This window comes from Drosophila kikkawai, chromosome 4, assembly GCF_030179895.1.
Source record: "Drosophila kikkawai strain 14028-0561.14 chromosome 4, DkikHiC1v2, whole genome shotgun sequence".
Taxonomy (NCBI): domain Eukaryota; kingdom Metazoa; phylum Arthropoda; class Insecta; order Diptera; family Drosophilidae; genus Drosophila; species Drosophila kikkawai.
The window spans coordinates 2105741-2132352 of record NC_091732.1 but is presented as its reverse complement, the minus strand read 5'-3'; the positions used below and the strand labels follow the sequence as shown (position 1 = coordinate 2132352).

Here is a 26612-nt window from a genome sequence, read left to right as displayed (position 1 = left end):
AGCAAGAATATTTGGTCTTTTGCTACTTTTCGCGCTAGGTACCCTAACAATATGGGCATATTCGCTATTGGGTTAATGATACAAATAAGAATGTTATATGTTATAATATATTTCTAAATGTTTCAGCATTCATTTCATATTTGTTTACAATTCAAATCAGTGGCAGCAGTGAAATGTGTTGCATATATGTACATATGTATTCGAATGAATAACAATTCATCTACTGAGATAAGAACAGGGCATATTGCAGTCGAGCGAATATGCCCATATTGTTAGGGTACCTAGCGCGAAAAGTAGCAAAAGACCAAATATTCTTGCTGGCCCGAAATGAAATGGTCGCACACATGCACCCGTGTACGTGAATGCATGAACACGCATACATGTAAAGGCCTGACGCAAACAGCTGACAGCTAACATGGGACGGGACGCTAACAGCTAAAATCTAACAGACGGTCTGTCGCTAACAGCAAACAGTTAACATGGGACCGCATGTTAGGAAATTTTTGTGTCCATTTTCGTTGTATGAAATGACCAGTCTATATGTTGTATGGTTAGTGGTACTAGGCTTTATAGGGTCTTCCCACACACTGTAAAAGCGCATTCGTCCGTTGAACTAACTGCCCATAAGGTTTTGCCGTTCCGAATTTTCTCAAATGTACCGCGGTTAGAACGCATCTAAATCTAAACGCGGTTTGTTAGGCGATAGTTTTTCAGTGCAACTCTGATTTCTTCTTCTTAACAGTGAAAATTTGACCAACACTACGAAAATGTAAAACTTGGCGAGGAACAAATGAAATATGGGATTTAAAATGTGGCGCCAAAGCTACAAGAATGCCCAAAACAGTTGTTGGCGTTTTTTTTTTTGTATATTCTTGCCCCGAAATGTCCCCATTTGCTACTATTTAATATAAAACGCATACATCTACTTTATTTTATAAATTTGGGAAGCCTATACCACATATACACACTCTTCGGGGAATTTGTTCTTTGTTAGAGAAAAATCATTAGAGAAACTCAAATTCCTCATCATCTAATTCATTTTAAGTTAGTGCGTATAAAATGTGACGCAGTCTGTGCATTTGCTGTTGTTAAACAGCTTAAATAGTTCATTTTACTCCCACATCGGCAGCTTCAGCCATCTTTGTCTAAGTTTTCATGAGCCACAGCTGATCGATCAGCTGTAATCGGATGCAGATGCACTTTGACGCTATTCTGTGGGAACACGAGTTTCACATCTGCGAAAATTCACAACCGTTCCTCACAGATGCGCTGTGTGGGAAGACTGTATAAATCTTAATTTTTCTAATTTTGTATTGTTTTATAAATTGCGGGATAGCTAGTGTGGAAGTAAAAAATACTTGAGATCCAAATAAACGATAATCATTATTTTTTAACACAAAATCCCAGAATAGCAAAATCGAAATTAAGTACTTGGTACTATAAAAACTAAAAGAATTCGATAGTTCGAATAAATATTCAAAATATCGATACTATCGTTTGTGGCTGTCCGGCTCTAGTCTATCTTAAAATGAGTTTGTGCTCATCTCTGTCTGTTAAATTTCATACAATAATGTGTGTGCAATGTGTGTATTACGAAAATAATAAAGATAATATTGGATATAGAAAAATGTAATACAAATTAAATACGTACTTATGTATTAATATGTGTATTTAATTCGTAAATGCCATTATTTTTGAGAAGCGGCTATAAATGGAAGGGTTTCCTCGTGTTAGTGATTAAGATATACATACAAAATCACCAAAACCAAACCCAGTTATAGAAAAAGAAAATGCTTCTCCGAATTTTTCTTACACAATTTAAAAATTTATCCTGAAATTACGAAATTAAAAGTTTACGAAATACATTTAAAATTGTAAATTAAGTGTAAGATTTAACTAAAAGTTAAAAGATTTCATGTGTCTCTGAATAATGCTTTAGATTTCTTAAATGTGTAGCTCGTACAAATAATAATATGCAAAAATAACTATGCGCAGGATGAATAAAACGCATAATATCCTTCGAAAGCAAATGTTATTGACGGTTGAGAGGGCGTGGTAGATAACAACAGTATTATATATACATATTGTTCATAGTATGTATGTATGAACAGAATGAGTTCTGTATCAGCGCATGCAAATGTATGTATGCATCATATTTCGAATTATGTATATGTATATAACGCATATTAAGTTATTAAATGTTACAATATTGTTTTGGAGTATAATCTCTTCATCCCCTACATATTCCTTGAATATTTTGAGTTTTTTGTTTTTATGAATTAAATATATAACACCTCTATATGTCTTTTATTTTTAGATGACACATTATGTTGCTGATATGATTAAGTTCCTTCAACATATAACATAGAAACTGCTCAAATGGATATAATGAAAGCCAAGCCAATAATAATATTAATAATGCGTGCGGTTTAAATCAAGTACATTTAAAATAAAAGAAAAAACCAACGTACGTACATATTACAATTATACAAAAACATAATCGAACTATCTGCGAACCAGTTTGCAATTACATCTCGGAGTGTGGATATTGAATCGTTCTTAGTTGAAGAACGATTTAAGTGGAGATGCATTTTATTCTTAGTTGTTTGCTAATAGCAACTTTGTGCGATAAATATGGATCAAGATCGAGCTTTTCTCAAATCGAGGCAGCCAATGTTTGGGGATCTATGCAAAATGAAGCATTTAAAAATAACAATAACTTGACTGATGCCAACAATGTGACAATAGCAAACCCAAAGAATCTAAGTACTACCACCATTACAAATGTAGCCCAATTTGATACGCAATTAAATCATCTCTTGGTTGATACTATCACTGGACGCGTCTTTGTTGGTGGAGTAAACAGACTTTATCAATTATCGCCAGATCTGGAGCTCTCGGAAACAGTAAAGACGGGGCCACAAAATGATTCTGTGGAGTGCAGTATCCTCGACTGTCCTTTAAATGCCGTGCGCAGCCCAACGGATAATTATAATAAGGTTTTGTTAATTGATCGGGCAACATCGCGACTCATCGCCTGTGGTTCATTATTCCAAGGTACCTGCACCGTTCGTAACCTACAAAATGTAAGCATTGTGGAGCATGAAGTGCCTGATGCAGTAGTAGCTAATGATGCCAATTCGTCGACTGTGGCTTTTATAGCCCCGGGACCGCCGCAGCATCCTGTAACAAATGTAATGTATGTTGGTGTTACCTATACAAATAATTCTCCATATCGAAGCGAAATTCCAGCTGTGGCATCAAGATCTTTGGAAAAAACTAAGATGTTTCAAATAGCTTCTTCGGCGGTTACTACTGGGACACGAACGTTTATAAATTCTTATGCTCGAGAAACATATTTTGTAAATTATGTTTATGGCTTTAGTTCGGAAAGATTTTCATACTTTCTAACCACACAGCTAAAGCATAGTCATCACTCTTCCCCAAAGGAATATATAACAAAATTGGTGCGAATATGTCAGGAGGATTCAAATTATTATTCTTACACTGAGATCCCAGTGGAGTGTATTAGCGAGGCGCAAGGTGGCACCAAATTTAATCTGGTTCAAGCTGGTTTCCTAGGAAAACCCAGTTCGGATTTAGCTCAAAGTTTGGGAATTTCTATACAAGATGATGTTTTGTTTGCGGTGTTCTCTAAGGGCGACGGCAATACACCCACGAATAATTCAGCTTTGTGCATATACTCACTGAAATCCATACGTCGGAAATTTATGCAAAATATTAAATCCTGTTTCAATGGTAGTGGAATGAGGGGACTGGACTTTATATCACCAAGTATGCCATGCGTTTTAACAAAACTTCAGACAATTGGCGAAGATTTTTGTGGACTTGATGTGAATTCACCTTTGGGTGGCGAAAATCCTATAACTTCCGTTCCAGTAGCCATGTTTAACACAAGACTTACCTCAGTTGCAGCCACGAGCACCAGTGGCTACACTGTGGTCTTTGTTGGCACAGCCTTGGGTTACTTGAAAAAAGTTGTGGTTGAGTCATCTTCTGTTGCGAATGAATATGCCAATTTTGCTGTACATAAAGGCTCTACCATAAACCAGGATATGCAGTTTGATAACCAAAATCTCTACATATACGTGATGTCCGAAAATATGGTGTCAAAGGTGAAGGTCTTTGATTGTTCTGACTACAAAACGTGCGGCGATTGTTTAGGAGCTCGAGACCCCTATTGTGGCTGGTGTTCGCTTGAGAACAAGTGTAGTCCCCGCTCCAACTGTCAGGACGATGCCAACGATCCTTTATATTGGGTCAGCTATAAAACGGGGAAATGTACGACCATTACGAGCGTTGTACCACATCAGTTGCAACGAACCACTGCTCGCACTTTAGAGTTAATCATAGATCATTTGCCGCAATTAAAGGAGAATTTAATTTGTGCTTTTACCACCGATGATAAGGCCTTGTTTACAAATGCCACGAAAAAAAGAAATGGCGTTAATTGCACAACACCGCGAACCGATATGCTCCCTCAGATTGAGCAAGGCAAACATCATTTCACAGCAAAATTATCGGTGCGAACTAGGAACGGCCCGGACTTGGTATCCACGGATTTCACATTTTTTGATTGCAGCACACACTCATCGTGTACAAGATGTGTTTCCTCAGAATTTCCCTGCGATTGGTGTGTTGAGGCTCATCGGTGCACTCATGACACAGCAGAGAATTGTCGCAATGATATTTTGGTCACAGGTGTCAGCCGTATCGGGCCAAGTTACCGATCAGGTCCTGGATTTTGTCCCACTATTAATGCCACGGGGGATGGCAGTGAGGTTCTCGTAGCTGGCGGTACTAGTAAATCGATAAAGGTTAAAGTCCACATAATAGGACAGTTTATCGTTCAAACTAGATTTGTTTGCCAGTTTAACATTGAAGGACGCGTAACAAGCTTGAATGCCCAATTGTTGGGCGATACCATTTATTGTGATAGCATGGAGTTCCAGTATACTTCACGATCGCCTAACTTGACTGCTACATTTGCTGTTATATGGGGGGGTTCGAAACCCCTGGATAATCCACACAATATACATGGTAAGTGTACAAGAACTCGATCTAAGAATTTGGCATTCCTTTTCATTTTTATTTTGCCTATAATAAATAATTGACTATTTCCCTATTTTCAGTGGTCATTTATCGTTGTCGCGAAATGGCAGATAGCTGTGGGATTTGCTTGGCATTGTCCGATAAGTACAATTGCGGATGGTGTTCCTCGACAAACACCTGTGAGGTCGAAGAACAATGTAATAATAAGAACAAGGAGGGCAAAACGGATTGGTTGAACCGCAGTGAGATCTGTCCAAATCCGGAGATACAGGCATTCGAGCCCAAAACTGGACCCTGGGAAGGAGGGACCAACATAACGATACGTGGCATTAATTTAGGAAAAAACTATAATGACATATACTCCGGAGTGCGTATTGCCGGCATTAATTGTATGCCATTTCCTCAGTTTTATATTGATACTAAACAAATTGTATGTACAGTGGATAGTCCTGGTGAGCAAATGTATCGAAATGGCCGAATTGTCGTACAAATTGGCGACTATCGTGGCGAATCAAATGATGATTACGAGTTTGTCGATCCCAAAATCCTAGATTTTTATCCAAAATTTGGACCGACTTCCGGTGGCACAGAGATACATATTACCGGCAAACATTTAAATGCGGGATCTCGTATACAAGCCTCTATTAATGATCACTTGCCTTGCAAAATACTAAGCACTGATTCATCCCAAGCCATATGCCGTACATCACCTTCCCCTGGCATAATTGAGGGAAGATTAAAGATGTCGTTTGATAACGGACCAAGGGAATTCAATGACTACAACTTTAAATATGTCCTTGATCCCACTGTAGAGCATGTGAGCTCGGGTCCTAGTGGTCAAATTAAGGTGCCAAAGGGTATACCGGCTGGAGGAATACGAATTTCCGTGGTTGGCACGCAATTCACAAGCATACAAACGCCAAATATTTACGTGGTTTACAACGATGTTATGTACGCCAATCAGTGTCGCGTTCAATCCGACACCGAAATGGAGTGTGCTTCACCCATAATTGACGTAGACAATAGATTAATTATTGATGCGGAAAAGCCATTGCTTTTGGAGTATGGCTTTCTCATGGACAATGTTTTGCGTGTTCAAAATCTATCAAAAACTCACAACAACCACTTCGAACTCTATCCAAATCCCGAATATTTCGTTTTTGAAGAGAGAGTCAAGTACTTTAAGAGCGAATACCTGACTATAAATGGAAGAAATTTGGATCGGGCATGTAAAGAGAGCGACGTAGAAGTGAGAATTGGAAATGGTTTCTGCAACATTACGTCGCTTTCTAGGCAACAGCTTACGTGCAGACCGCCTCCTGAAGCCACGGCAACGAAGAGTATTAACGGGCCCGAGGTAATTGTTCGCATTGGAAGTTCTCTGGAATATCGACTTGGAATACTGAGTTACGAGTCCTCAAACATCATTTTGGACTGGGGAGACAACGTTGTATTCGCAGTAATTGCCACAATTGTGATAATATTACTGTTTTTTGTTGCCACGCTTGTTGCATATAAAAAGAAGAGCTCTGAATCGAACCGGGTGTTGCGAAATATGCAGGAACAAATGGATATACTGGAGTTGCGAGTGGCTGCAGAGTGTAAGGAAGCCTTTGCTGAACTTCAAACGGAAATGACTGACTTAACGGGAGATTTAACATCTGGCGGTATTCCCTTCCTCGATTATCGCTCATATGCCATGAAAATACTGTTTCCCAATCATGAAGATCACATAGTCTTGCAATGGGAACGACCGGAGCTTCTACGCAAAGAAAAGGGTTTGCGTATTTTCGGTCAATTAATTATGAATAAAACGTTTCTCCTGCTCTTTATTCGAACCCTAGAATCGAATCGCTACTTTTCCATGCGCGAGCGCGTAAATGTAGCCTCGCTAATTATGGTCACATTACAATCGAAACTGGAATATTGCACGGACATCCTTAAGACCTTGCTCGGAGATTTAATTGAAAAGTGCATCGAGGGAAAGAGTCATCCAAAGCTGTTGCTGCGACGTACGGAAAGTGTAGCTGAAAAAATGTTGAGTGCTTGGTTTACTTTTCTTCTCTATAAGTTCTTAAAGGAGTGTGCAGGAGAGCCTCTATATATGCTATTTCGTGCTGTTAAGGGACAAGTCGACAAGGGCCCCGTTGACGCCTGCACCCACGAAGCCAGATACTCTCTTAGCGAGGAGAAACTAATAAGGCAAAGCATTGATTTCCGGCCAATGAACGTGTATGCCAGCATTATTCAACAGCCAATATTTTGCAATAATTTGGACATGTTGCCATCTCATACGGAAAATATATCTGTTAAAGTCTTGGACTGCGATACAATTGGACAGGTTAAGGAAAAATGTTTGGAAACTATATATAAAAATATACCATCTAGCCAAAGACCGAGGAAAGATGATTTAGATTTGGGTAAGGCTACATCTTCATTTATTTTGAATCTTGTATACGTTAGCACTATATAGTGGTTATTTGGCAGTAAATTAAATTACATTTTTTTTGTTCCTTCTCTATAGAATGGCGTACTGGTGCAACAGGCCGTGTTATATTATACGACGAAGACGTCACGTCGAAAACGGAGAGTGAATGGAAGAAGTTGAACACTTTGCAGCACTATAATGTCCCTGATGGTGCTGGCCTGAGTTTAGTGCCAAAGCAAAGTTCCATTTACAACTTTAGTATTTTATCGGACAAAAACGAGAAATCACACAAGTAAGATAAACGTACATCAATATGCAATTGTTGTTAATAATAAAAATATTTTAAATATGTCTATAGGTACGAAACACTTAATATATCGAAATACACCTCCTCCTCTCCGACCTTTAGCCGCGCCGGCAGCCCCTTAAATAATGATTTGCATGATAACGGTATGCGATACTGGCATTTGGTGAAGCACCATGATAGTGATATGCAGAAGGAAGGTGAACGTGTCAATAAATTGGTATCGGAAATATACCTTACCCGACTATTGGCAACTAAGGGCACACTGCAGAAATTCGTCGATGATCTCTTTGAGACTATATTCAGCACTGCACATCGTGGATCGGCATTGCCATTGGCCATAAAATACATGTTTGACTTTCTAGATGATCAAGCCCAGTTGCACGGTATCACAGATCCTGAGGTCGTTCATACCTGGAAAAGTAATAGTTTGCCATTAAGGTAAGTATTATTAATAAGTTCCTTTATTATAATTGGATAAGGACTAAAATAATTTTCTTTATTTAATTCCGCAGATTTTGGGTAAACTTAATAAAGAATCCTAACTTTGTCTTCGACATACATAAATCGAATATCGTGGACTCCTGCCTTTCAGTTGTTGCTCAAACATTTATGGACTCTTGTTCAACTTCTGATCATCGTTTGGGTAAAGACATTTACAAATAATTTATTTGATTATATACAATTCTTTCAATTTGTTAACAGGCAAAGACTCTCCCAGTTCGAAGCTTTTATATGCTAAAGATATACCCGAATATCGAAAATGGGTTGATCGGTATTATCGCGACATTCGAGATATGTCGCCAATATCAGATCAGGACATGAACGCTATGCTTGCTGAAGAATCAAGGGTGAGTATTTTTTTTTTTTTTTTATTATGCGGGATCGCTACTGAATAAACACATGTGGACAAAATAGGTAGTATTAAACTTTTTTAGTTAGATATCGATATAAATATATAAAACCCCATTGTATATTAAAAAACTTAGTTTTTTTTTAATTATGATGAAGATTTTGGTGCAATTTCCGCGATTTCGCAAAGTTTGTTTGCTTTCTGGAAAAAAAAAAAATTGATTTAGTGCAGAGATGGGCACGCCGTGGCTCAATTTGCTTACACTGCTTAAAGCGTTATCTTTTTTCGGAGGCGCCAGCAAGTCGTGCCAGATGTTCGGTTCTCGCGATCAGCGAACCGTGAAGATTTACAAAAACAACGACACTGACCTTTGGCGCAGGTAGCAAGCCAAAACCGTTAGATCTCGTGCCCGTCTCTGATTTAGTACATGTTAGGATGGCAAAAAAAAAGATATTTAAATGACATAATAATTTGGTTGCAGAAAGTAAGATCTTAACAACCGTTTAAATGGTAGGTTTTATTAGTGAGGTTGCCAACCTAGGTGACCTCCAATTGGAGCAGAGCTCAGTTTTGACCCACACCCTCGTTTTGGTGTTAGTCAGCGCACCCTCTCAGTACGTTTCATTTATGTAAGCAGGGTAGCAGTTACTGACTCCCCCACTTCCCATAGCTTCTGAGCTCCGAAGTGACGCGCCCTTAGTTGGTTAAATGCCGGGCAGTAATCCAATAGGTGTTCCGGTATTTCCTGCTCGCTCATTTCCTTGCAGCTTCTGCAGTGTGAGCTAAAGGGTAGACCCATCTTATTGGCATGCGTGGCTATTAGCCAGTGGCCGGTAATGGCTCCGTTTTCCTTCTGATGTCGTTTTTGCTCTTGGAGGCAAGCTCTGCTGTACGTCTCATGTAGTCATAGTTTCGATCTTTTGTACTCTTTCTTTATTGACTATTCCTTGCTAGGTATTCCTTTGAAATAGTCTTGAAGTCCCGACTGGATTGAGTTCAGCGTAACTAGAATATCTGCAGTATTTGAGCTCTTCTCTGACCCTTTCCTGGCCAGCTCGTCAGCATCTTGGGGGATATACACTACTGGCCGAAAAAATAAGTACATGTATGAGGTTTGTTTTAAGTCTTATTAAATTTGTTTAATAATCTTAATACAAATTTTTAGTTTTGAGTATTTGAATATTTTTCACTTATTTGTTCTTATTAGTAAATTTAGATTGGTATCCAGTATATCCACCCATATTTTATAGGCTACTTTCGCTAGTGCTCCATATGTGAGAATGGGTCTTACAACTGCTGTGTAGAGTATAATTATTTTTTTTTTTGTGAATGCCCCAGTTTTTTCCGAACATCTTCCTGAAGAAGAAGAACGCAATGCTCGCTTTTAATGATGTTTTCTTTCCACAAGAGCTTCGCTTCCTGTATCACTTTTAGATACTTTGTCTTCTTTGTTAGTCCCAGCTATATCTGTGGTTATTTGAGACTGGGAATTGTTTGTTTTGTTTTTCTTTTGAAGAGCATAAGTTTCCATTTTACCTGGCTTGGCTTGGCCCATGAATTAAGCCCTCGTCATTAATTCGCTAATGACGTCGGAGAATGGTCCTGAAGTGAGTAAGACTACGTCGCATGCGTATGTACCACTTTTACTCCTTTTCTATCGACTGCTTTCAATATGTCGTCCATATTTAATAGCTAGAGCAGTGGAGACAGAGGTGTGCCCCTCTTCACAAATCTTGTGTGATGAGTCACTCAATTTTGCTGTTATCCCTCTTCGCGTTAGCATTGAGCGAATCTATGCTCTGATGCCTTCTTCAACTCCTACCTTCCTATGTCAAAGAAGGTTGCCATTGTGCAATTTTTAAAAAGTAATGCCCTTTCTATGTATCGCACTACTTCGTGTAGTGCTGTTTTTGTAAATCAGAAAGGTTTTTCTCTGTTTTTCCTCTTATGCGGATATCTAGTATCCGTTCCAGTGTTTTTATCAGGAATCAGGTCAGGCTCTCTTCCTCTTCCTTCCTTTGGTATTAAGACTACTTTTGCTGCCTTCCATGGTATATGTGCTTGGGGGGGGGACATCTGAGTAAGTGGCAAAACAAACCGGTTTTCTAGAATTTTTTTGGCCAAATGAAAAAGCCAATCGAACAATTTTAAAGTAGGTTTTATAATGTTATATGCGAAGTACAAAATACATTTTTTTTTTAAAATCGAAAACAAAATGGCGGCTGTGCAGCATTTCTTCGTAGGCCCTTTTTTGTTGAAGGGGGTCCATGGCCGGAAACCTAACGTCCTTAATTTTTGATCTAGAACAAAAAATCAAATTTTGTTAGTTTCTTTATCTCAACCGCTATCGACACACGTAGGATTTTTTCGATATTTTGTTTTTTTTCGCAAAATGGTTAGTGATTAAAAAAATTTTCAATTTTCACGAAAAAAAAACGTCACAAAATTGTTGATAAAAAAAAAAGTAAGCAAAAAAAATCTTACGTGTGTCGATAGACAAAGGTATTTTGACTATACTGTCATAATTTCAGATCGATCGGTTAAGATTTTTTTTGAGTTAGGTTTCCGGCCGACTCAAAAAAAGTGGTTTTGAGAAAAACGCGTTTAAAGTTTTAAAATCGTATATAGATACATGTGAGGCATCACCGCAGAATGGAAAATTTCGATACTTAGCAACTTTTGCCGGACTCTATCTTTTGGTATGTTCTTTTTAAGACCCTAAAGAATTTTTTAAGCAAAAAAAAAATTTTTCGATTTTTAAAAAAAGTTACTCAGATGTCTCCCCCTTAAGCATTTACTCAAGCATGTTTCTGTCGGATTGTCCAAGGATTCTACCGATCAATGAAAATTTTCCATGGTATATGGATATCTTCGACTTCTAGTCGTTGGTTCGCCCTCTGGCTTTCCGTCGTTTTGGGTTCTTCCATCTGGTCTCCTGGGAAGTGTGTATACAGAAGGATCTCCAGTGACTTCGGCTGACGCAATTCCTGTGCCGTCAGACTTTTTTTTATAAGTATGGGGCTTGCTTGCCCTCTTAATAGAATTTTTCTCAATCTAACTATCTTTTGCACCTTCTAGCGATTCGAAGTTCGCTGCTCCAAGAGTCCTCCTTGGCCGCGTATATCCGCTTTTTGCATTCCTTTTGTATGCACCAGTATTTGCACCCGTAACTTGTATTAAAGACTTTCCTAACATTTTTCTTGAGCTCACTTAGCTTTCGTTTCTCAATTGTGGGTATGTCTTAATTCGTCAGTCTGTACGTCTCGTTGTATGCGTCGTTAAGAATGACCGTGACGTCTTTGTCGATTCTCTCCGGGGTAGATCTAACCTTGATCCTCCTGTTTTAAATCTTTGACTGTACAATGTTTTCATATTTGTCTCTGTGTTGCGAATGTCTCGGATATTAGTTAGTTAGATAGTTATGTCTAGGACCTCTTCCCAGTCCTGAAAATTTTCCGTATTCGCAAAAAATAAAGGTGGGCGTATCCCCTTGGTTACATAGGGACGTCACGACATATAAAAAAAAAATACTCACCTCTGGCATGGCGGTGGCGTCACACCTGAAAATGAGCGTTGTCCTAGTCCCTTCGGCCTACATGAAGAGTTTGTATTTAATGTTGTGTATCTTTTGACGGTCATGCCAGATTTGTGTACGTCCCTCTATAGCTCTGAGAAGACAGAAAAATCTTTAAATTAATTTTCATTTTTCAGAAACTGTTTCATAAAGTTGCAAAAAAATTTGTTTTACCCGAAAAAAATTGGTGACACTAGATGAACACCTAAATCTTTATTTTTAAAACATTTTGGAAATTGTTCTTCGAGGGTTCGACAAATTTATAGATGAAGACAATATTATCACTAGATCGTGATTGCTAGGAAAAATTCCGTAATGTAATCGAAAGCGACGAATCTATATATATAAAAATGGAGACAAAAAATGTTAGCAATCGCATCACAAGAGAACGGGTGGGCCGATTTGGCTCAGTTGTTTGTAATTGCCAGAAGAAGGTTATTACATAAGAAAACCTTCTGGAAAAGTCGGTAGCGGCTCTACAGATGAACACACTGTTATATGTAAAATTATGAAACACCCAAACACTACAAAGATCATATCTGCGTTGTTATTGGTTCATTGTCTGTCTTATGTCAGCATTTGTCTTATGTCAGCATTGCAATGCACTGAAGTCTCGATTGGAAATCCCAGCTTATGCTGTGCTCGTGGCAAAATTAAATTGCCGTTTTGGCTCATCCAACAGAGCCATTGTATTCGCAACTATATGGAATTTCAGCCCGATCAAACAGTTTCCTAAAGCTTGCACAAAAATATAACGGATGCTTTCAAATGACGTCATTTGGAGCCGAGGTTGTTTATCAACCAGGATACAATCCAAGTTATAAGGTAATGGCGTCTCTTTATTATCAAAATGAACAACTCCCATTTTTTCGAAATTGCATCCCAACATTCAGATTCAAGGGCAAATTCACTACCGAGCGGTCGCTTTGTTATCACCACAAAACAAAGATCATAAATTCCTTCAAACTTATTTCATTGGTAATACGGCAGTTGAACTAAATCACCGCTGAGCAATATTTAATTTTTAATGAATTGGTTAGATTGTTCAGAACCGCATTGGATATAATGCATTATGGCGAACACAAAATCATTATCAGCGCTGACAAAAGACCCACTGGTAGCCATACAAGACAATTTAATGCTCCCACAATTAACCCAGTAGTGCCCAAGACCGCCTCTAGACAGGCAATATTAAAAACACCGTTATTTTATTATTTTCATTCCTTTTCACACGGTTTTCCGTTTTTTCAAATTCAGGAAAGTCCAAAAATTAAGTTCGTTGCGTTTGGAATACATACTAGAGCTAGCGCAAGCTGCTGTATTCATTTGAAGTTGAACATTTCTGCAACTCGGACAAAATAATTATTTTGTAGGAAATGCAACATATACTTTTTTAAAAATTGGAAAAAAATTAGAAAAAAAAATTGTACTGTGTTGCTGACAGTCTCAATGACATTTATAATAAACATTTAAACACAAAAAATTTTTTGTTGGCCTATCTTCCCAGAACCGCCTTCATGCTGTCCAAGGTTTTAGTCATATAAAACTCAATCCGAGGAAAAGTAAAATTTTTTCTAAAACAAACATTCACTTTTGATACATACTAAATATAAAAATAATTAAAAAAAAAAAAAAAAAAAAAAAAAATTTGGGCACTAGAGGGGTAATGAAGTCGTAGTGGTGATTGTTGGCGATAATGTGGAATCACGCGATATTGTTCCTAAGAGTCGGGATAATGGTCAATTGCAGCGAGTTTATGAGACTCATCGGTCATATGATGCTCTTCAATACCCGTTCTTTCGTGGAGAAGATGGGTATCACTTCAACATAAAGATGGTCAATCCAACGACAGGTTCGTTTACAAGTCATCACTTCTTTTTGATTCTACAGCTAAGTTTGAATTCAAATTCTAGGAGAAGAAACGAATAAGAAGGTCAACTCTATGAATTTTTATGAGTATCGATTGATGATTCGACTAGATGTTGACAATCATCTGTTAAGATACCGCCGTTTGTTTCAACAGTACTGTGTCGACATGTACAACACAGTAGAAATGGAACGTCTCAATTTCATTAATTTAATCCACTTGCGTGACGCCATCGCTACTGAAAGACACGCGGCCAACATCGGTTATTTGACCATTCTTCCATCTTCTTATGTTGGAAGCTCGCGCCATATGCATGAGTACGCTCACATGCGTTCACATGCAATCCGAGATTATGCAACGGTACCCGGTTGTCCGTTAAGACACTAATGAACTACGTGATTCAAGCGACAATCATCAAGGGTAAATTTAAAGGAGAGAAAGTTCTTATCCCACGAATTCCGATTATTCCAACAGATCTTCCATTTCAATTCAAGATGATTCAGTTCCCAGTTCGATTGGCATTTGCGATGACAATCAATAAATCGCAAGGCCAATCGTTGAAAGTCTGCGGAATAAATCTGGAATATCAATGTTTTTCACATGGGCAGTTATACATAGCCTGTTCGCGTGTGGGAAAGCCGTCATCTTTATTTATTTTTGCACCGGATAACAAAACAAAAAATATTGTTTATCACATCATTCTCCACTGATTTCGAGTCTACAAAAATTTCACAACAAATTTGAATTACCATTGTTCTACTATTACTCTGGGGTTATATGAAGTCGTGAAATTGGGGCGCTAGTACTATATAAACTTATAGGTAATGAATCATTACCTATCATTACTAATGATCCCAAAAGGAATGTTCTTGCCCAAAAGGCCAATCATTTTTATATTTTAATATCTTTAAATTTTTGAGATTAATTAAGAATTGTGTTAAAATAAGAAGTTAAAAAATAAACAAATTGCAAACCTGTTATTTGTCCACATATGTATATTCGAATTTTCAAATAATCTCTATTTTAAATGCCTTTATCATGTTATTTCAGTTGCACACCACAGAATTTAATACAAATTGTGCTCTACATGAGCTCTATACATACGCTGTTAAGTACAATGAACAGTTGACAGTGACACTTGAAGAGGATGAGTTTTCGCAAAAACAGCGTTTGGCATTTAAATTAGAGCAAGTTCACAACATAATGTCAGCCGAATAAAAAAGATTTTTGCACTAAAAAACTAAAACAAAAACAAAGATGACTAACTAATAAAATAAGCAAAATAAAGTGAGCTTATGTATTAAGCATATAATCTAGTTGATAAAATCATCATGTTTCAAAAGTTGTTGTCAATAAACCAATACCACATTATTATTAATTTACGCTTTTGTTTACAACATTCTTTTTTTTTGCAAAAGTAAACTTTTTTTTTTAATTTTTGTGTTTTGTCAAAAATATATATACAAAAATAAAAATTATAGTTATAATTCGATATTGTTAATGGTTTAAGTAAATAATTTCTTACATTTTGTGTCCCACTTTTGTTTGTTACGTTTACCTTTATGTCTCAACAATTTCTAACTAAAAAGGATGTTTTTACAAATCATTTTAATTCTGGAATCTTTATTTTTCTTTAACATATTTAATTTGATTATATTTGATCGTACAAATACATCTTCAACTTCCTAAATTTGTAATTAGAAAGTGTTTCAAAAGTTCGATCTCTCACATGCCAATAATATATATGTACTTGGCTAAACATTGCAAACCAATTGATATTTCCAAATTTTTTTAAACTTGTATAAAGACAACGTTTTTAATAGCAGCGCAATTTTTCATTAATATATATGTAAATGTCCTTGTTTCACAAACAACAACAACAACAACAAAATTGATAGAATGTAAATGTGTCGTATATTTGCTCATCTAATGCTTACTTAAAATATAATAATGGTATTGTACGTATATGTAGATTAATATTAAGTAAAATAATGTGAGATGAAATTTGTCAAGTTAAAAGTAATTCAGCTTAAAAAACGACTGACTTTAATTTATATAATCTATAAACACAAGGAAAATTATATTAATAGTTTCGTACCTATGTTCAAAAGTAAAGTAATTCTATATTTATGTATGTATAACTTATTCTTATGTGCAGTTCATAATTGGTACTAAGTCACATTCCTAATGGCACTATATATATTTATATATGAAGAAAAAAAAAAGCAAAAGTTCTGTGATTCTTTTTACTGTCGCGGAATAAAAGCCTCTAATAAAATTGGAATATTGTGTAAATTAAATTTATGATCTTAATACCTTATTTTCTCAACCAATGCATTATGTGTGACTTTTCTTTTATTCAATTCGTCCTCGAGTTTGATATATGCTTTAAAACTTTTTAAAAATGGACGCTGACTTTCAACTGAATGGAAAACACTCGTTATCTATGGGTTTTCAGATATATCGTGATTAATTTGCTTCTGCACAAATTCGGTTCGATGAATTTTATAGGGAGTTCTAAAAAACCTTAAGATCTACCTTGGACATATACAAGGTTACATATATGTATTATTATGTTCACTTTGTTGTCTAATTTTCATAAAAGTTATCTTAAGTAATGATCGTCATGGTTTCAGATTTTAATATGTGTCTAATTATTTTAAAATTTATTTAAAACAAAAATTACAATCAAAACAACGGAATTTTTTACTTATTTTTAGTATTCAAATTTTATTCTTGTCAATTTAACTTTATCAATAAAATTATAGTACGTAAATATTTTATATTAAATGTTTCAATGTATCTTTGTATGTATGTATATGTATAAATAAACCATTGCAATTAAATAATTGTACGAATAATAATCTCAATAGTGTATACATTGTAGATATTTATTGTATTGCTGAACGCTATGATGGTTTGTTTTCAATAAAATGAGGCGCATATACAAACTTAAACGATTAGCAGGATATATATGGCAGAATACTAACCGACTAATAACCATAAATAATGAGTGTTTTTTAAAAATCAATCAATATCAGTTATTAAAAGGTGTCCACGGACCCTATTCAAATTTAATTTTATCAAAAGTAATAAATACTCAACTTGATTAAATGATAATAATGACGATAATAAAATCAATAATCATAAGGATGCGCAATTAAATTCAATATCCACTAAATAAAAATGCCCACCAAATTCTATATAAAATTAAAGTTAGTTAAAAAACCTATGGTTTTGGTAAGCCAAGTAGGACATGCATTAATCTTGAAAGACCCCTTGTATAAATATAAAATAAACACATACATACATACATACATATTATATTTAAACTAAATTTGGCATCATGTATGGTTTTAAAAGAAGTTTATATCAAAAACAAGGCACAAAACATTTTTTAATCTATACAAAATATTTTCCAGTAACATCTGTAGTTTCTCTGGTGTTATCACAGTCGAGTTATTAGGAATTTAGGAACTTTAATCGCTATTTATACATATGTATGTATTTTACAAGGGTATATGCAAAATAAATATATGAGTGTAAACCAGTATAAAATGTACATAAATATATTTTTACTAATGGCCTAAGTCTGAAAACAACAATCAGAGTTATGCCAGTATTATTTAACCATATTCTTTAAGTAAAGCATAATAATTAAATTTTATATGTGTGTATACGTGCGTGTAACATATTTAAACGAAAATATACAATTATACAATGTGTAAAACATTTTATAAATTTAAATTTATATCAGGCAGACGGATTGATTGGACAATAGGGTATTTGTTCACGCAATTATAGTTTCAACCCCTTCATACAACCACTAAATAGTTGGAGCAATTTTAAAAGAAAGATGACAGGTTTAAGCAGAGCAACCCGTAGACTAAACTGACTAGATCAACAGTCGTATGTCTTATTCACTTCGTTTCAAACTTCTAAAGAAAAGTACTAATATGGGATAAATCCGACTTAAGAAATTGTGATTAAAGAAATTGAAGAAAAAGGTCATATGGGCACGTATTTCCAGTTGTTTTTTGTAAACAATCATAGTACTGAGACGACAAGAATCCGCTTTAACAATTGTGAAAGCGGCCAAACTCCATATACTGCTGTGAAAACAGGAAGAAAAAGAACTTTTTCCCTCATCGTTTTTGCGGGTACTGTGACGACGAAAATGATACCTGCGAAAATTGTATGGTGTTGCCAGATCAAGAGAGTAAGTCATTTATTATTACAGGCCAGGGGAGGAAATCGGAATCCCCAACTGGACTTTCGTGGCATGATTTTCGAATTTCACAACAAGTCTGACTTCCCAACAGTGATGTCAATATTTTTTCGAAAAAAAAAGACAGATTGAGAAAAATAAAACAGGAAAAATAGCATGAAAATATTATAAAAAGGATAAAAAAGACAAAAAGTTTGTTTACAGTAATATTATTTTTATTTATATATATATATATAGTTACCTGATTGCCAAAATGGCATTTAATCTATCTACCTCTAAACGGTTACTTGGTTTTCACCAAGTTTACTTTGCTAAAAACTTTCTCTGCCTCAACATTATAATTCAAATTTTGAAATTGCGTGTTTAGTACCGAAACAGAGAGTGCAAGTAAACTGTAAATAGAGTTGTTTTTCGATGAATTTTTCACCAAACTGTAGATATATGTAAGTATGGCAGCCGCGAAAAGTTGCCTCATGTTTCATATTTTACAGCTAATAATAAATTTAAATTGGAGCGCGAAAAAAACTGTTTTAGAAAAAATAAGAATATTAGTTAAAAAAAAAAAGGATTTTCAGATGAAAAATCTAATAAAAGGACAGATTTCAGGTATGCGGATGATTTTCAATATTTTCCGAATAAAGCGTTAAAAACAGGACAGATCTGTCCGGAAAGAGGACAAATTGGCATCACTGCTCCCCAACTCATGTTCTTTTCTATTCCTCTTCACCTTCAATTAAACACGCACAGTATGTTGAGTTCCCAGCAGACAAAAACTTCGTTAAAAATATTACAAACGGAAGTTTTGGGGATCTCAGGCGGAAAAATAAATATAATAAAGTTAACCTGTCATGGGGCTTGTGGCTATCATTTTCGGAACCCGAAAAAGTGCAGTTTGCGGACCTGTGGCAATACCGGAAAAGTACCGTTTGCGGTCTTTTGACGTTTCAGATACATATTTGATATCCATTTCCAATTCCAATTTTTTTTTTCAGAATTTCGCTTTTTATTTAAATGTAAAAGAAACATACATTTATTTAATTTTATCATTATTTAACTTAAAAAATAAACATTTTACTTAAGATTTGTTTTTTTCCTTAGAACTATATGCTCCACAAATCATAGGAGCATCACGGAGCAGGCCTGATTATGTATTGATGTATTATCCGCTATAACGCTGAAGGGCCGCCCAATAACAATAACATTAAATGTCTTTATGAACTAAATATTATCACTAACCATACAACATATAGACTGGTCATTTCATACAACGAAAATGGGATCAAAAATTTCTTAGCGACAGGCCCCAGAGCTGTTCGCGACAGGCCCCGAGACTGCGTGTGCGCACGAAGCGACAGGCCCCGTACCTTCGTGTGCGCTCGGGTTTTTCGCTCCCTCATTCTTATGCTCGCACACTGGTTACGAGAGTTCAGTTGCAGAATGGCGCATCTTGAGAAGGTTGCCCTGCGCTTGAATTCTTCTTTATATGTATGCGTGTTCATGCATTCACGTACACGGGTGCATGTGTGCGATTATTTCATTTCGGCCCAGCAAGAATATTTGGTCTTTTGCTACTTTTCGCGCTAGGTACCCTAACAATATATATTTCTTAATGTTTCAGCATACATTTCATATTTGTTTACAAATTCAAATCAGTGGCAGCAGTGAAACGATTTGCATATATGTATGCATTCGAATGAATAAAAATCCATCTACTGATATAGGAACAGGGCATAGTACAGTCGGTGTCACTAAAAACCCCGACTGCTCTTATGGGGTTGAGGAATCAAATCAGCTGTTATTGTTTTTCTGCGAGCGGATGGTGCCTGCATACCCTACCGACGATTGGGTATGCAGACACCACCACCATCACCATTCATTTGTATGTATTCGAATATATATATTTTTTATATTTTTTTAAAGGTAAATGAAACAGTAAACAAATCTTAATTTTTTTTTTATTTATTTTATTTATTTATATATGCAAATCATTTCACTGCTGCCAGTGATTTAAATTTGTAAACAAATATGAAATGTTTGCTGAAACATTAAGAAATATATTATTATTATTCAGGCCTGCTCCGGTAATCGTAAAATTTTTTCGATTTCGTTTTGGGCGAAAACGAACCGTTTTCGTTTATAGCTGCTCCGGTTTTCGGCAAATTTCTGCTATCGGAATGTTTCGTTTTCTCATCGTTTCTCACTGCTCAAGTCTCTAACTTGTGTTTTTGGTAATAAGCAAACAATGTAAAGTATTGCCTATTATATTTGCAATTGCCCTTTTAGTAAGCCAGAAAAGGGCAAAAAATGCTAGAGCTAAGCAAATCTAGTCATCTAAGATGCTGCCACACTTTTCACAGTTTTAATTCCGGTGGTCTCAAATAATTATTTGGTTAATTTGGACCATTTAAGTAATTACATTAAATAGCATTAACAATAAACAACCATTTTGGCGGTCCTTTAAAGTTATTAATGTATTCATTTATATTTTATAGGTATTTTTAACTGGCTGTTTCGTTCCACCAACAGTATGGCAACCTTGGCGATAACTTTTTGCGGTGAACTTATCGACCTATCGCCAAAACGAGAAAACTGGTTGAACACGGCAAAAATTTTGTAATTGCTAGAAGAAGGTTATAGCATAAGAAAATTTTGGGAAGTCCTTCCGGAAAGGTCGCTAGCGGCTCAACAGATGGACACACTGTTGTATGTAAAATTCTGAAACACCCTACAAAGATCATAGCTGCGCTGAAATTGTGTATCAATGAACTCGGTAAAAAAATATTTAAACAAAAAAATCGAGCTAACGAAGCATTACCAAAGTGAGCTTAAACAAGTGGAAGTAATGCCTGCTGTTAGACGATCAAATCTTGGGCGGCTTTCACGCAGTGCAATAAATAATCAGAATTTTCGTAATAGTCGGACGCAAGAGGAACGTACAGAAATAAATGCATCGATACGTGCCCAAATGGCACAGCTTCGCGCTGCACAAAGACCACCTCAGCCCGACAAAATAATAGAGGAAGACGAGCCGCAAATGAAAACTTGAATCGCGCTGCATTCGCATACAATCCTGAAACATCCTACAAGGATCTTACGTGCGTTGTTATTGGTTCATTATCTGTTGTATGTCAGCATTGTAATGCATTGAAGTTTCGGTTGGAAACCCCCGGCTTATGCTGTGCAGGTGGCAAAATTAAATTGCCCGTTTTGGCTCATCCACCAGAGCCTTTGTACTCGCTACAATATGGAAACTCAGCCCAATCAAACAGTTTCCTGAAGCATGCACAAAAATATAACGGATGCTTTCAAATGACGTCTTTTGGAGCCGAGGTTGTTCAACAATCAGGCTACAATCCAAGTTATAAGGTAATGGCGTCTCTTTATTATCACATTTTTTCAAAATTGCATCCCAACATTCAGATTCAAGGGCAAATTCACCACCGAGCGGGCGCTTTGTTACCACCACAAAACAAAGATCATAAATTCCTTCAGATCTATTTCATTGGTGATTCGGAAGTTGAACTAAATCACCGCTGTCCAATTTTTACTGCAACTAAACGTGAAATTATTCAAAATGAATTGCTCAGATTGTTTAAAACCGCATTGGATATAATGCATTATGACGAACATAAAATCATTATCAGCGCTGACAAAAGACCCACTGGTAGCCATGCAAGACAATTTAATGCTCCCACTATCAATGAAGTCGCAGTGGTGATTGTTGGCGAGAATGTTGAATCACACGATATTGTTCTTAAGCGTCGGGATAATGGCCAATTGCAGCGAGTTTATGAGACTCATCGGTCTTATGATGCTCTTCAATACCCGTTGATGTTCTGTCGTGGAGAAGATGGGTATCACTTCAACATAAAGATGGTCAATCCAACGACAGGTTTGTTTAAAAGTCATCACGTCATTTTAATTCTACAACTGAGTTTGAATTCAAATTTTAGGAGAAGAAACGAATAAGAAGGTTAGCTGTATGAATTTTTATGCGTATCGATTGATGATTCGACTTGATGTTGACAATCATCTGTTAAGATACCGCCGTTTGTTTCAACAGTACTGTGTCGACATGTACGTCAAAGTAGAAACGGAACGTCTCAATTTCATTCGTTTTAATCAGTCGAAGTTGCGCTCAGACGAGTACATCCACTTGCGTGACGCCATCCCTACTGAAGGACACCCGGCCAACATCCGTTTTTTGACCATTCTCCCAGCTACTTATGTTGGAAGCCCGCGCCATATGCATGAGTATGCTCAAGATGCGATGACGTATGTCCGGAATTACGGACGCCCGGATTTATTCATCACCTTCACATGCAATCCGAAATGGCCCGAAATTACCAATTTGTTGCTTCCAGGACAAACATCCAGCGATCGACCTGACATCACTGCACGAGTATGCAAGCAGAAGATCACAGTACTTATGGATTACATTGTTAAGCAGAAGGTTTTTGGCGCAGTTCGTTGTTGGATGTACTCGGTTGAGTGGCAAAAGCGTGGCTTACCACATGCGCACATTCTGCTCTGGATGTTCGACAAGATCCGACTAGATCATATTGATTCGATTATTTCAGCCGAAATACCAGATAAGCAAACTGATCCCGAGCTGCATTCCATTGTGACAACGAGCATGATCCATGGCCCTTGCGGAGTCCACAACCCAGAGTCAGTATGCATGAAAAACGGAAACTGCACAAAACGATTTCCCCGTCCGTTGACGGCTGAAACAATCAGTGGAAACGATGGATATCCATTGTATAGGCGTCGTTCTCCAGATGATAACGGCAAATGGATCGAATTAATGGTGAAACGTAACGAAACAAACGTAACAGTAATCGTGGATAACCGCTGGATCGTTCCATATTGCCCGCTTTTGTCGAAAACGTTCTCAACGCATTGCAATGTTGAGTACTGCAACTCTATCAAATCCATCAAATACGTTTGCAAATATGTGAACAAAGGGAGCGACATGGCGGTGTTTGGCATTGCTGATCCGAATGCAAACGACGAGGTGACGAAATTTCAACTTGGAATATCCATATTTTTCACATGGCCAGCTATACGTAGCCTGTTCGCGTGTGGGAAAGCCGTCATCATTATTTATTTTTACACCGGATAACAAAACAAAAAATATTGTTTATCAGATCGCTCTCCACAGATTTCAAGTCAAAAAAATTTGTCAATCCAACGACAGGTTTGTTTAAAAGTCATCACTTCTTTTAGATTCTCAACTAATTTTGAATTCAAATTTTAGCATAAAATTTTTAGAAGATAGGAATAAGGTCAGCTCTATGAATTTTTATGCGTATCGATTGATGAGGTTTCAACAGTACTGTTTCGACATGTACGTCAAAGTAGAAACGGAACGTCTTAATTTAATTTGTTTTAATCAGTCGAAGTTGGGGCGAGATAAAGTTCGCCGGGTCCGCTAGTTTTTTATAAAATAACTACCTGCCAGAATGATCTTGTGGTGGTGTGGAATAAACATCAGAAGACCACTGAGTAAACTATTTTTTTCCTTATGTAAATAAGATCTGATTTCATATAAAAAAAAGCTATTTAGCCCAGAAAAAGGTGCCCGTTTTTTAAATCGAAAAAATCTTTCGTTTTCGATTACCGGAGCACCAATTTCTCGTTTTCAAAAACGAAAAAATCTTGCCGTTTTCGATTACCGGTGCAGGCCTGATTATTATTATTTTCTTTTTTTTTTAATGATTTATTGGTGCAAAAGTAAGAAATATATTGTAACATATAACATTCTTATTTTTATCATTAACCCAATAGTGGATATGCCCATATTGTTAGGGTACCTAGCGTGAAAAGTAGCACTCTCGAGTAGCACTCGTGTACGTGAATGCATGAACACGCATACATATAAAGAAGAATTCAAGCGCAGGGCAACCTTCTCAAGTTGCGCCACTCTGCGACTGAACTCTCGCAACCAGTGTGCGAGCATAAGAATGAGAGAGCGAAAAACCCGAGCGCACACGGAGCTACGGGGCCTGTCGTTTCGGGCGCACACGAAGTCTCTGGGGCCTGTCGCTAAGAAATTTTTGGTTCCATTTTCGTTGTATGAAATGAACAGTTTATATGTTGTATGGTTAGTGATATTATAAAGTTTACCTTCTCATCACGATATTTATGCAATTCCTTTTCTAGCGGCTAGAAAAGTGCCTCATGCGAGCAATGATATTATTTTTTTAATATCCTTTCATATTGGCTTTAAAGTATAGTACTGAGACGACGAAAATTCGCTGTAACAATTGTTGTAGCACAATCTCCATATTTTTTGCTCGTTAACCAGTGTGACCAAAGAAAATAAGGGACACTGGACAGCTGTTTGTGACCAGAAACGCAAAAACGACGAGGGAAAAAGTTCTTCTTCCTGTTTTCATAGCGTTGTTTTTTATTATATGGAGTTTGGCCTAGCGGCTATCACAATTGTAACAGCGGATTTTCGTTGTCTCAGTACTTAAAAATTATTCAACATGCTCGCATCATTTTGCTGTTTTGAGGAAATTAATTTTATGTCAATACTGAACTTTTAGCCTAGTACTCTGACGACGAAAGTCCGCTGTAAAACCTTTAATAGCGGAATCGCTGTTTATTTGGCTCGGTAACCAGTGTGACCAAAAAATAAAGGAAAAGCCATGAAAAGGGTAATACCATAGACAATACAATTAACAAGATGCCTCACGCCCATACATTCGTTTTGCAATATGAGGCTTCATTTTTGATGGCAACGACAATCTCTTGCTCTATTGTCTTTGGTAATACTGAACATCTGTTTATTGTTTATAAACAAATAAAGATATGAAGGGATTGGATTTGGTGTTTTCTTAATGTATTTCGCCGCTAAAGAGCTGAAGGAGAAAAAGAAAACTGGTCGTCGCCCCCATACAAACGATTACTTGCTTAGGAGGAACTTTTTAACATTTTCTAACTCCGCGGCAACAGCCTCCCAGGCATTATTAAGGAATATGGCATAAAAATTCCCTTTGTGGGTCAAATCCCATATTATGGGCTTCGACCGAACATATTAATGTCACTTTATCCTCGCGGGCAGAAAATTTGACGGTCCCTCCACCTCTTGGGTGTAAGAAAAAATCAAATGAATTATTGTTACACCCCGATATTAGATGTTTACTCTCTTGATCTGGCAACGCCATTCAAGCTATCATTTTCGTCGTCACTATACCTGCTAAAACGACGAGGGAAAAAGTTCTTCTTGTTATATCTACATTTTAGTCGTCAGAGTACGTAAACAAAGATGGCTGAAGCGGTCGATGTGGGAGTCAAATGAATAGTTTATCAACTATTTAGGCTGTTTAACAGCAAACCACTATATGAAAATTAATTAGATGACGGGGGAATTCGAGATTTTTTAATGATTTTATTTTTCTAAGAGCAATTTATATTACATATTACATATTTACATTTTAAATTACATATTTCAATTGTTCCTCGCTATCTTTGTTTATATTTTGGAGATTTTCATTGTTAAGAAGAAGAAATCAGAGTTTCACCGAAAAACTATCACCAACGGCGGTTTATACTGTCTTCCCACTCAGCGAATCTGTGGAGAACGGTTGGGATTTTTCGCAGATGTGAAACTGGTGTTCCCACAGAGCTGCGTCAAAGTGCATCTGCATCCGATTACAGATGATCGATCAGCTGTGTCTCATGAAAACATCAACAAAGATGAAGCGGTCGATGTGGGAGTAAAATGAATAGTTTATCAACTATTTAGGCTGTTTAACAACAGCAAAAGCACAGATTGCGTCGGATTTTATTTGCACTAAATTAAAATGAATTAGATTACGAGGAATTTGAGTTTCTGTAATGATTTTTCATTAAAATGTCCTTTGTGGGTTAAATTCCATATTATGGGCTTCCCCTTGACAGCCCCTATCAATGCCACCTTTTTCCTTCAACTTTCCCTCCATTAGGGGTGTCTAAATAAATCAAATGAATTATTTAGACAGCGCGATATCAGCTGTTTACTATCTTGATCTGGCAACGCCATTCAATTTTCGCAGGCTTCATTTTCGTCGTCAGAGTACCGGAAAAAACGACGTGGCTAAAAGTTCTTCTTATTTTTTCGACACAGTTTTTTTTATATGGAGTTTGGCCGCTGTCTAAATTTATACAGCGGATTTTTCTCGTCAGAGTACAAGATTTAAGATCTATTATCCTATATTAGAAAAAAGCTTCTAAAAAAATTTGTATTTCTGCAGAGCAATTTCAGCGAATTTTCTGAAGATGTAAACGTTACATTA

At 36.6% G+C, this 26612-nt stretch overlaps 2 protein-coding genes across 7 annotated transcripts; both read left to right on the top strand.

Annotated features, from left to right (window-relative positions):
* The first annotated feature begins 1522 nt into the window (after positions 1–1522).
* On the top strand, positions 1523–16399 carry PlexA (plexin A). 3 transcript variants are annotated; one of them, XM_017167117.3, is made up of 8 exons: positions 1523–1629; positions 2318–5061; positions 5154–7493; positions 7598–7793; positions 7911–8246; positions 8321–8451; positions 8511–8656; positions 15150–16399. In XM_017167117.3, exons 2-8 carry the CDS (start codon positions 2586–2588, stop codon positions 15315–15317), a joined length of 5793 nt encoding a protein of 1930 aa, XP_017022606.1. In that variant the 5' UTR covers positions 1523–1629; positions 2318–2585; the 3' UTR covers positions 15318–16399. The 3 variants fall into 3 exon arrangements, with proteins under 3 accessions (XP_017022606.1, XP_017022603.1, XP_017022605.1); XM_017167114.3 differs by having other exon boundaries at positions 7860–8246; XM_017167116.3 differs by lacking the exon at positions 1523–1629 and adding an exon at positions 2121–2139 and having other exon boundaries at positions 7860–8246.
* On the top strand, positions 11089–26612 carry LOC138929061 (uncharacterized). Of its 4 annotated transcripts, XM_070287756.1 has the most exons (5): positions 11145–11357; positions 20820–21693; positions 21748–22219; positions 22281–23527; positions 23588–23967. In XM_070287756.1, exons 2-4 carry the CDS (start codon positions 21637–21639, stop codon positions 23450–23452), a joined length of 1701 nt encoding a protein of 566 aa, XP_070143857.1. In that variant the 5' UTR covers positions 11145–11357; positions 20820–21636; the 3' UTR covers positions 23453–23527; positions 23588–23967. The 4 variants fall into 4 exon arrangements, 2 of the variants coding, with proteins under 2 accessions (XP_070143857.1, XP_070143856.1); XM_070287755.1 differs by lacking the exon at positions 23588–23967 and adding an exon at positions 26571–26612 and having other exon boundaries at positions 11151–11357; positions 20820–22219; XR_011445484.1 differs by lacking the exons at positions 20820–21693; positions 21748–22219; positions 22281–23527; positions 23588–23967 and adding exons at positions 11426–11671; positions 11737–12199 and having other exon boundaries at positions 11109–11357.